The sequence below is a fragment of the Rhea pennata genome, chromosome 14 (genome assembly GCF_028389875.1).
Source record: "Rhea pennata isolate bPtePen1 chromosome 14, bPtePen1.pri, whole genome shotgun sequence".
In the NCBI taxonomy this organism is placed as follows: domain Eukaryota; kingdom Metazoa; phylum Chordata; class Aves; order Rheiformes; family Rheidae; genus Rhea; species Rhea pennata.
Genome location: NC_084676.1, coordinates 17,526,596 through 17,538,813, shown reverse-complemented (window position 1 = coordinate 17,538,813; position 12,218 = coordinate 17,526,596). Strand labels below are relative to the sequence as shown.

At 42.4% G+C, this 12,218-nt stretch overlaps 1 protein-coding gene across 1 annotated transcript in view; it reads left to right on the top strand.

The window, feature by feature from the left end:
- Positions 1-12,218, top strand: part of SPOCK1 (SPARC (osteonectin), cwcv and kazal like domains proteoglycan 1) — a 315,856-nt gene that overhangs the window by 243,923 nt on the left and 59,715 nt on the right. Inside the window, exon 6 of the mRNA XM_062587138.1 lies at positions 6,919-7,033. Coding sequence (XP_062443122.1) covers positions 6,919-7,033 — 115 coding nt within the window. The remainder of the gene's footprint in view (positions 1-6,918; positions 7,034-12,218) is intronic.

Here is a 12,218-nt window from a genome sequence, read left to right as displayed (position 1 = left end):
GTGCAGAGGCTGTTTCCCAGTTAGCTGCTAAGAGGCAGAAACAAAAGCAAAGAGGGTTGTTTGCGGAATTAATGCAGGCTGGCACTGTGTGCCTCAAGGAGGAGGGACAAGTGTCTTTATTTCAACTTGCCCATTCATGATTACAGAAATGCTTTGCCTTCATTTGGATTTTAATTCGTGTTAGCCTCTCCCAACAGTGGAGAGGTCTGAATCACCGTTTCCCAAATGTTCCCACCTACAAATTGACTTTTCTTCTAGGTCAAGTTGCAGCCCTGCTTGACCCCAGATGCTCAAACAAGCAAATTTCTGGTAGGAACATGAGCCTAGGTGTTCCCAGAATTGGACTTTTGAATTGCTTGAAAAAGAAGCAAATGTAATTTCTGTACCACATATCAGATTTTGGTACATGAAACTATTTTGCTGTTGCCCTTTTGTGAACAAACACATGCTTTTATTACAACGTCTTCAGCCTCCTGTATCTGTTGCTGTGACCTTATATGCCCTGTCGTCTAGCTAATGCAATTAACTGCTTTGCATTGAGTGAGCTGATTGCCAGCTATTTCTCAGGGCAATTCATTTGCTATTAAAGAGAATTTTGTCCATAAGTGGTCTGTCTAGAAGTCTGCAAATTAGCTGATTTCACCCTGTCTGCGAGGGCAGTCTGCAGTTGTACCTGCTTGTCTCCTTGATCTGCACTCGAACGCGGAGACCGTTCACCGTGCCTGCGAGCACTAGCCCTGCTGAATCACCCAAACTTTCTCAGCTCAGGGAACAGCATTCTTTTAAATCTCTGCTTTCCTCTTTGCTGGTTAGTTTTAACCAGCAAGGTATCATTTAACAGCAAAGCTTTTGCCTGCTGTCAATCCAGCTGCAAGTGTGAAAGATAAACCAAGTCATCTTTTGGAAACAAATCAATGGCTAAATGCGCAGGAACAGAGCCATGTTTGCCTGGATCCCAGGCCTGCAACGAGCTCTCTCTTCCTGGAAGATGAAAGTTTTCTTTTTCCAGGTGCTTCGGAGTTGATAGTTGTTGACACACCTGCTGTAAGAGAGAAAAATGTGCAACTCTTACTGGTTGCATATGACTGAGTATATGACCAATAAAATAATAATAAAAAAAAAGCAGCTGACTAAGTAAGCCTCCATGGCTTGTTACGTTTTAAAGTCTTACCAGTTGAGCATGATTTTTAGGGACCTGAGTCGTGTGCTCAGAGCACTTGTGCTTGGCAGCATTAATGACATGACCTCCTGACTTGTAGTGACATTTAAAGACCGCCGGAGTCTTGTGCTTTCACTCTGCTCCACGGTTAATTTTGCCCCGTGGGCGAAGTCCTGCCGCTCTGCCTCGTTCGAGCTGCAGGACGGCAGAGGGCAGAGCTGCGGAGCTCAGAGCTCTCAAACGCCGGAGCCTTCTGCCATTATTTCATCCGGCTGCATAAATCTCTTCAGCCTATTTAATATCAGCATCTTGGTACCTAGATCTCTTTCTTCTTGACGCCAGGAGGCTGTTCTCTTCTCTCACATTAAGAACTACGAGCCTGTTGTCTAAGCATGCGATGAGAGCCTTTCTCAAGTACGTTTGTATACCTGAGATGATAAGATCCTTCATGTTACTTCTATCAAAAATGGGAATCTCCAACTGTATGTTCTTCAGAACTATGGCTAGTACACATTTCAAAATTGGCTCAATATGTATTTACTCAATGGATTGTGTTAATTAGAGTTTATTGCACCCCTGACATGCATGTTTAACTCCCGTTAATATTAGTGGCAGCTCTGTATTCTTGTAAGAAGAACAGGACTCTTCATTCGAGCTCCAGATATCTTAAGAGTGTGGGGTTTTTTTTGGTTTTTTTTTGGTTTTTTTTAAGAGAGCTTTGTAGATCTGTGTTGCCAAGGTAAATTGTTGTATGTTAGCAGGCAGGTCTTCTAAAAGAAAACAAATTACTTTCTTTTCAGCCCATCTGTTATTTTTATTGCCGTAACACCTGTCAGTCCCATCCTGAGCAGAGCTGAGCCATAGGGGGCACAAAGACGGTCCTGCCGTAAGGAGATAACTGTTCAAGTAGAAGAAACACAGCGAGCATGTGCCTGGAGAAATGACACATCAGTCAGCCAAAAGACAGTCAGGCTGTGGAGTGGCTGCTTTAGGGTGGATTAAGGCCACCCAAGTCATGAGAGTTTGACCTGTCTTCTCAGTACAGCGCTCTTCCCCTGAGGCCCCTCTCCTTCCCCAGAGCCCGCGGCAGCACGGCTGGTGCAAGTCCTCAGCTTGTAGAGCAGAAAAAGGGCTGTGGAAATGCATGGCAGTGGGAGAGGAGAGCTAGGGGAGGACACTGCCCCATCACATAGCCCAAAATTCAAGGCTCATGTCAGAATTTCAGGTGGGCACTAGGGCCTTGCTCTTCTGAACGCACGTGGTTGACTTTGCTGTCACCAGACTGCCCCAGCTGGACTCTGTTTGCAGGATGTCGAGTTCCAAAGAGCCTGAAAAGTTTGCAGAATTCCCTTTGAAAAATGTTGTTCTCCAGGCCCATGTTCAGCAGGATGCAGTGAAATTTCTCTTCTCATGAGTTAAAGAAAAGATACTGAACTGGTTTTTATTGTGCCAAGTTATGAAAAAGAAAAAAAAAAGTCTCTTGGGCTGAGTCACTGTGTTCCAAACATAATAATTTTTTCTCCATCTGATGAAAACTGGAAGCAGAGGCTTATAAAGAAAATACTGATAACAGTCCTAGCTAAGGAAGTAATGGCAAACAGTGCTTTAAAGCATGTAAACAAACAATCCCTCTCAAATGGATGTCTGAACTCCAATGGAGTCTAATTATCTGCTAAGACAGATAGGTAGGAAAAAAAATACTGATATAAAGGAGGTCTGGATTAAATATATATTATATATGCTGTAATTTCAGGAAGTTTTAACTTCTGCCAGTGGCAGGTAGTAAGTAAAAGATAAGGCAGAAAATAATGAGCTTTTGTTATTTGTATCTGAGGTTTAGAAGAGACGTATTGTGAATGAACAGAAGATGCACCATAAAACAAGCTGCACTGAAATAACTCCCTGTGGCAACGCAAGAAGCTTTAGCAGGACGCTGAAGAACGTACGGTGTTGCTCCAGGCAAAAGCACTGTTGAGCGCTAGAGTTTTAAGGCCACTGCTATTAGTAAGATGTAATATTTCAGTATTTTAAATTACATTTTAAGTAGTATACTGTAAAATTTAACCTCCAATTCTAACTTTGAGCCAGTCTTTTGAGAAAGAGATTTCATGATAGTTTATTTTCCATCATATGTATTGTCTGCAAGTTCCTTCATGCTTCTACCAAAAAGCTATGCTTAGATCTCTTCCCTCCATGCTAATTTCCATTTCAGTTAATGAAAGAAGCAAGTAAAAGTCTGGAAGTTATCATGTTCTCCTGTAGCAGCATGACTGCAAAAGATTTTAAAAGATAGGTTTTGTGTTGTAACTTTTACAAGCCAAGACGAGAGTCTCGGAGAGCCACCGCCAAGCCAAGCTCTGGTCAAGCATGCCCTTTCCTCGTGCCCTTGCATATTCGTTTGGTTGTGTGATCACCAGCAGACAGCGCGCTCCAGTTGTCCGTCCTCTCTGTGGCCCCATGACCAGTAGCACGAGAGTCGCATGAGAATGCATCCCAGGCCACCTAGGACCCTGGCAGTGGAGGAACGATCCCTGTCTGCATCCACGTGACGAGTGCCCGCTTCAGCCCATGGCTGCGTTACTCGGACAGCATCTTAAGCAAATGCTCAGGTTTCTCGTGTCAGGAAGCAGAGCTCTTCAAGGCTCTCCTGCGGGCTTGAGGCTGTACTAGGCTGGCCACGTAGACTTCCCGTAGTCAAATACCCACCCCTGGATAAAGACCACAGTGACTCGTGAATTCAGCAATATTACATGCAAGTTAGAGCAAAACCTGGCTGCCAAAAGTGGAAAGCCGGTGTAAAACATGGCAGAGAGATACGCTGTTTTATTCTATCATTAAGAAATATCTAGATTTTCCTCTAGGAGGAACCATAAGCTGGAGACTGACAGGAATAAAATAGCTGGGAATAAATTTTGTGTAGCTATTTTCTTTCTCTCTCAAATGTGAGTGCTTATGCAAAACACATTGCTGTAGATTCACTGACAATAAAGAGAGAATCATTATCTGAGTAGTGGATTCTCTGGGGAACACTTTAGCCAAAACACTCTCTGCAATGATTTCCCACATCTTAGTTGAATAAATTAATTTATGAATTTTCCATGAATATGTTGAACTGCTTCTCCCCTCATATATTTTATTGATCTCCATATACATTTAGCAACAAATAACAGAGCTGATTTTGCATTTGCAGTGAAAAGGTTTAGAGATGTTTATGTGGGCCTTGGGGTTCGTAGTAAACAAAGGCAGTTCAGACCCCGGAGAGCAGCTCTCGTTCTTACCCTGCATGTTCCAATCATAGAAATTGCCCTTTTTAATCAGTTTCTTTTTTGCTTTATTTTAGCTTTTTAGTAGCTGCTTTTATCAATCATTAAGAAAACTGAGGAAAAACTTGCCTTGCTCTTCCCACGTGCAAAACTTTCTTGGCTACACGCAGTAATGGGCTTGAAATGGGCCTTATCATCTTAAAGGTGGTTTGGAAGTATAATTTGTAATGCTAAGATACATAATTTATGTTTATTATGCGTAATAAAGTATGTAGCTAATTGATGTTGTGTAAGGAATTAAATCGTCAACTCCTACTGCAGGAAAAAGATTGATGAGTGAGCTCTCAGCAACATCTTGACTATCAGAATAGGCTGCAGAAGCAGAGTTTCCTTTTTCTGGACAGCGCACTCCGAGCCTTCTCCTTTCCTTCTGATGTGTTTTCTGTTGTATTTGTGTTCTGTGCAGACAGCATTGATTAAGCAAGTGTGTTTGTGGAGCTGAGAGATGAAAAATAAGTATTTATATTCCCTACAGTCTTGCAAGAAATAAGCAAAGCGCAAGCTAAGCAAAACCACATGCTTGTGCGTGTGTCCGTGCATTTTCTAAATCAGAAAGGCAGAACATCACACAGAGCGTGCAGCCACCAGGGTGCATTGAAGTTCAAAATGGCCCAGGAGATAACATTGACAGAGTAGGATGCAGGCACAGGATAATGGTCTCCTGCTGCTAGATTAAAGCCTGGGCAAAGATGAACCCTTTTAACAAAAATAAACAGAGGCAAAGCCAAGATATTTGCAGTATTTTCAAAGCAGGAGGCATTTATCTTCTAACAACATCCTGTTCTGTTCTCTTGGCTTCCACTGTACTGAAATAACAGAAGATGCTGCTGTGATTTTGTTCGGCGGCGGTTGCTCTACCAGCTCCAGTTGCCCACTGCTTCCGCCTTGGGTAACCTTCTGGTCTCACGCCGCCCGTCCTTCGGCCTTTAAAGATGCCTGCACGGTTCAGAACACGCTGTGTCACACTGTGTATGCATGCTGACCTACTTTTAAACGAAATAAAAAATCCTGTAATACACCCGATCCCTATTAAAGGGATTTTAGAGCCCCGCGTTTCGGGGTTCGCCTGGCAGGAGGCGGTCGCTGCAGGGGAGAGCACCAGCCTCCCTGCTCCGGGCAGAACTCCCCCTTGTATTGAAAGCCTCAGACCCTGCTCTGGTAAAATCAGTGCTCAACGAGGGGAAAAAATGGGAATGAATTCAGCTCTTCAGGTGTCTACAAAGCGAACATCCTGCACATTTTTGCTCCGGTGAGGTGTTTTCTTTTACTCCATTTTAGGAGTACGTTGGTCCAGTCTCCAGCAGTCGTAGTGCTGCGGGCGGTCTGGGAAAGCATCCTCGAGGCCGTAACTGCAGGGAGAGAACAACTGCACAGACAGAGAGCTCTTAGAGGAAGTCAGCAATAAAATACACGTCATGCAAACAGCAAAGGCTATGAATAGTCAGTATGGTATAAATCTGGGCTTTTTAACTAGCATGCTTTTGCAATATTAATTCCACTGAATTGCCTCGTTTGTCCAAGCCTGCATACGTCCCGCTGGCCCGCACGGTTCGAATGCGGTGGTTGTCAGGAGGTGCTGTAAAGCCCGGCTGCCGAGGTTTTAGGGAGAGAAAGGGACAAGCAACAATAACGCAGATAGAGAGGAGTATAACGTGCTGCTCGTAGCTTAATCTTCGATCTTCTGGTGCTTTACGATTTCATTGTATTTCTGGATTTGATTGCATGATGGGTGGTAACTTTTAGGATTGGGCTGTTAAGGCAATTTATGGTCATTATAGGAATGATTTATAATTTCCTCCTTGTTCAGAGAAGTCAACATATTGACAAGATCCAGTCCCATCAGCTAGAGACTGAGTCTCTTTGCTAAGCATTTCCTGTGCAGAAGAGCTGATTTCCCCCAGTTCCTACTGTTGCAATGGTCACTGATGTTACTCCAAAGGAGCCAGATGAGGCCCATTGCCTTCAGTGGAAGCTGAGAGCTCCCAGCTCCTCCAGAGACCAGGCTAATAAACCTGTTGTGATATCAACCAAGAAACAAGTCATAAATGACATGATTCTTCACCGTTCGTGGGTGAAACATGGCGCTGCAGCACGGGGAGGAGCGCATTGTGCTGGCTTCCCAGCTTTGCCACTGGTTGCTCAGGTGACCTGGAAGAAATCATTTCAACTTTCCATGCTGCAAATTCCATATCTGTAAGCAGGGAACAGTAACGCTTCATGAGGCACATTTAAAAGTGGCGGTGCCAAATGCTGGATAGGAAGTAGCTGTTATTATTATCTGTAATAATAAGAACAGTGACGTTTTCAATAGAAACTGAGGTTTTGCAATCTGTCCAATGCCATTGTTGCTAAATGCAATTTCTCATTTAATCCACAGCTGCTGCTTTTTTATCTTGGCCTCATTCAAAACACGTTCTTGCCTTTTTATGATTCCAGTGCAAGTTGGAGTTTCATGCGTGTACTTCTGGCAAAGCCATCACAGCCCGATGCGAAGGACCCTGCCCCTGCCTTCCGGGACCTGAAAATCCAAAACACAGGACGGAGAAGGCTGGTGAGTTGACCTGTTAATGAAGTTCTAACTGATGGAGTGGTTCCTGCTTTGTTCTCAGAAAACCTTAAGAAAAATGGATCTTTTCTAGGAAATTTTGTAACGCTTTTTGAGAAAATGCTGAAGCTGTATTATCGGCTACAATACAACTAACATGAAGTGCTTTCAAACATCATACCTGCAGCAAAACTAGCTCTGACTCAATAGAGAGTGTCATAGGAAAGCTGAGTTCTGGCTTATGATTTACCTCTTTTGAGTTAATATACTTTGAATAAAAATATTGAAACCTTATGAAAGAAGACAGAAAAGAGAAAAATTACTTGAGACTTCATTACTTTGTATAGACAGTCCCTCTCAATGAAAATATGTGTATATATCAGTAGCTAAATGGATTTTTCTGTATATAATCCAAAAAGATGTTTAAAGTTGCATAGGCACACACTCACAAACACATGTTACTTAGGAGCTGTATTACCATTCTTGTTACCGTTACTAATGTTAGAAATTGAACAAATATTAACTATATGTATGTATCTGTATTTATACATAAAATTGTTTGGCTGATGGTACACGAATTACTATGCGACAACAAACTCATCATAAATGATGCCATATAAAACTGAAGATTAGAGTCCCATCACCAACAGCTGTTGTCTTACAGCTCTTTAGCAATGCTGTATTTAGGTCTGTGAACCTAGTGAGCTGATTTACTCCCTCAGCTCTTCCCCAAGGAGGTAACCACAAACTGTCTAAGAGTGACCACGTCCAGAGGGAATTAGTTCTTGAAGAATAGATTGACTAAGAGCAAAACACCGGCAAAAGCAGGACAGGTGCCACAGCCAGGTTTTGTCAAGGAACTTCAGCCCTGTTATGTCAAAGCCCTTTGGAAGTGAGAAGTGACTGTGGTTTCTTAAAATCAGTGCAGATGTGCTGGTGGGAGCAGCTACAGCAATGTGAATATTAGCCTTCTAAAGACGGTGTTGTCTTCTCCCCCTTAGGAGCAGTGCTAATAGAGTTAAATCGCTGTCAGCTGCTGGCCTCATGTCGCTACTAATAGCTCACAAGGGCAAAGTGGTGATTTACACGGGGTTTGCTGTGTCATGTTAAGCAGTGAAATGTGTTTGTTTGCCCTGTGCACTTACATGTGGAATGCAAAAAGGATGAAGCTTTGACAGCAGTCTGCTTGACCCCAAAGTATTTGAGAATCTCTCTTTGATGCTACTCCTATGTCTGTAGGGACCCATCCTAACAGTAGAAAGATAGAAACAGGGAAAGAAAAAAAAACGTTAAACACTGGTGGTGCTGCTGGTGGTGGTCACATACTTCAGCCTCTTGTACAATGTTGCCAGTTTTCGCTTGAAGGCTTCAGGGGAACAGGCAGAAGGGCAGCATGGGTGACCTGGCAAAGGAGCTTTCCGGGGCAGTACTTTGGTGGGCTTGTACTCAGGGCAAATTCCATTTTGGTCCTGCAAAACCCTTACATATGTGCTTAACTTCAAGGAAATGATCAATCTGCCTGTGGTGAAGCGCATTCCTAAACGCCTGAACGATTAGAATCTGAAGATCATTGCCTATAAATTGCATGCAAATAGGTAAACAGTGCTGGAGTTTCCTTTACGGCGTTAGGAGGAGATCAGATTCCGCAAGGCTTTGCCCGCCTCCCTGCCTGCCTTTCTCCCTTTCTCTGTTACATATGCACATACAAAATTCCAGTTGAAGCCATCAGAAGTTTTTGCTCCTTCCAGCGGAACTTAACTGGAGCTGCGCTCTTTAACAACACTCCCATTATTGCTGGGGATTTTTAAGTACCAAAATTCCTTCAGGAAACCTAGTATCGTGCTTAAGCTATAATGATTCATCTGCTTTCTGGAACAAAGAGTGATTCTACAGCCTAGATTCCAAAAATGCAGGTTTATTCCATCTTTGGTAAATTACTGGCATTTTTCTGCATACCTATCAAACTCAGATGAAGCATTTTAGATGGAAGGCTCTGAAATCAGTATATAACTTTAATATTGCTTTATGTGGTTTGAATCTTTTGGTTACAGAATACTTGCTGATGAATTGCCTTATTCATATTTTCTCTCTTGCAGTCAGGCACAAACATACTTTTCTTCTCATACCCTGCTGCCTATATGCCCTCTTTTTTGCCCTTATCAGAAGGAGTATCAGATTAATAAATCTTCAGTGACATTTTAAGTTACAATTTCATTCACACAAGAGAAAAAAGATTCTAATAACCCTTATCTTGATAAATGCAATTTGACAGGGTATATGTATTCTGAAGCCCAGGCTCTTATTTTGCTTTACTCAGAACTCTAGCCGTTAGTTTAATGGATGGGGTGATCTGTGAAGCAGCTTTCCTGAATGCTTTCTCCTGAGGCCAAATTTGAGTTAACAGTACTCATGCCACTGCCCTGGAGACAGCAGCGGGAACAAGGCTATTAAATGATAGCCTTACTTCTGCCATCTCTGGGGTGGCATGGAGCGAGTGCTCTGCAGGTTTGCATCTGCCCTCTTGAAGGAGCACAGTCACCTAGGAGATACAGAAGATCTTCATCAAGTGTATATAGAAATGTTCAAAATACTACACTAGGCATCTCCTGCATCGAGAGTGTGCAGAGGAGCTGCTCCTAAGCCTGCAACATACTGGTACAGGTGCACAAGTGAATATGTGTGTGCATATACATAAAAAATTCTTAGTAATATCATCTTCTGCTGTATCATTGGCTATTGCTTTCTGGGATAGGCGCTGAAATCTTCTCGATGGTGTGATGCAGCTTCCCAAAGCACAAGGCAGCAGCCCCTGCTGTTGTAGGTTGGCCCGGTGCCACTCGTGGAGTAGCCAGGGCTCAGGAGGCGTAAAGGATCTGCTCCCAGAGCAGATAGGTACACATGAGCATATCCATGCGATTTATAAATGGTGGCATCATTTGCATTAAACTCTATACTGTATCTTTTAACAGCTGCTTCCATATCACCACATTTTAGGGTGACACATTAAAGAGAAGCTTCTATCCAAAATTGTCATGAGCTCAAAAAATAAGCCAGAAGGGAGTCCACTGAAGGTGGCGCAGCGTCCTTGTCAGATGACAGCCGTTTCCTCTTTAGACACTTGCTTCGTTAATCTGCAGCCAAGCAGTTCATAGATCTTCATTGGGCATTCAGCAAGCAGAAGAGCAGCACGTTCTGGCCATATAAATCCAGGGAGAGAAGTTGAATCACTGTGTTAGTGGGCAAACCTCCATGGACTTCATTAGCAAAAGGCCCACAAAAGAATTTGGTGTTGAGACTCAAATAATCAATAACGAAGGAACGTTCTAACCCAATTTATCTTAAATTTTCCTCTGGATCTTTGAACATGCCAGTAACACCAATTAAGACTTCCTTAAATTTACTTACTCAGGCTCCTCTCTTAACACTTCGTCTCTTCAGCTGGCCCATGGAGTATAAGGGAGTCTCAAACCAAATATTTTTGTGCTCTTGATCTTTTAGCAAAGAGCTCCCAGAAGTTTACCTGAGAACTCACAAGTAAATTCTGTATACCCAGATATATTATAACCAGGTGCAATTTTAGCAGAATCTGAAGAGGAGTGTTGTATTGTGTGTGTCTGCCCTTTGCAGTCTGGATGCTAGCGAGGTTTTTGTGAGAATTGTGAGTTCTAGTTGCTGACCATAGAGAAACTCTCAATAGTACAACATTTTGTGAAGATTCTCCTTTTTGATCAACAAGTAGTGTCACCTGGTTTTGGAGAAATAAGCCCTGAATAATGTCTAAGCTGATGTGTGTGGGGTGCACAAGGCAATCGCATGGCAGAACATTACACAACCATGAAGCCTGCCTGGTCACAGCATCACGAGGGTGGTCTCCCGTTCTTCAGACCTCCAGACCTCTCAGTCTGGAATATCTGACTAGCATTTTGGTTACTTGGTGTCCTAGTGTTTTATCTAGTCTTAACCTAAAATTCTTTTAATTTCCTGATACAGTACTATGGTTTCATTTATGTTGCTGACTTGGCATAAAAAACAGTAGATTGATTTTTTATACAAAAAATTGGTGTGAAAGAACGATGTAGACAGCAGAGAGACTGTTTCTCCTCCTTGTTTAGATGCGAAGTTTGTCCATTCAAATACAGCATCGTCTTAAGTAGAAGATGATAGAGAGCTAAGCCTCATGCCTTGTGTAGTCATGTCAGTGGTAAAATACTAAGGAGAATTACAGTGCAAATGCTTCCAGCAAAATGGAAATGCAGCTCCTTGAGCTACTGCATAAACTTTTTATGCCTGTTATACAACAAGGTTAAATATATGTGCCTGCGAACTTCCAATTTGAAGGCAGTTTGCATTAATCTTTACACATTCATTCAATCATATTCAAATATTATTCCATAATAAATTACTTTCAGAAATCAAAAATGTAAAGGAACATTTAATTTCCAGAGTACTGTTATTCTAAATGTCATGACCTTTTTTTATACGCTTGTGAATGGAATTGGCAGCAGCATCAAAGAAAAGCAATCTAAGTGTATGTGCTCGGAGGTAACGATCGACTACAATGTCTGAGTCGTACTCCTTCCTGCTCCCCTGTGCTCCGTTGAAAACAACTCTGCTGAGAGGTTGAAAATCAAGACTAATAACTATGTTAAAATTTGGAATTCCTCTTACAGTGTTACGGAAGAGCTAGTAAAACAACACAAATGCGAGCAAGAGAAAACCATGCCAGAATGATTATCTTTAATGGCAAGTGACAACAACATAGCTTTGCACTGTATAGGTAAACCTTTCAAGAGATGGCAGGATTGAATTCTTCATTTTTTTTAATGGAATTTAATTCAGTTGTGTGAGAAGCAGAAAATAGGATTCTGCGGCGTTACTAATGGAATACAAGCACTAATGCTGTCTCTCTTTTCTTTTTGAAGTCCGTTTAGACCTTTGTTTTATGAAAACACCAGATCTACTTCATTATTCACTGCAGTATCACAGCTTTACCATATGCTTCCATGAGAGCCACTGATTTTTGGCTCAGGCGCCCAGAGACGAGGGCTGAGCTGTAATTGCACTGAGGCTAGCTGTCCTTCTAGAGCACGTGCACCCTGTTCTGCAGTACGATAAAGTGAATGAAGATGTAATTTCAGCAAAAGAAGAGAACTGATAACTGGTTTTTAGTGGCACCAAGTGGACAGCAGTT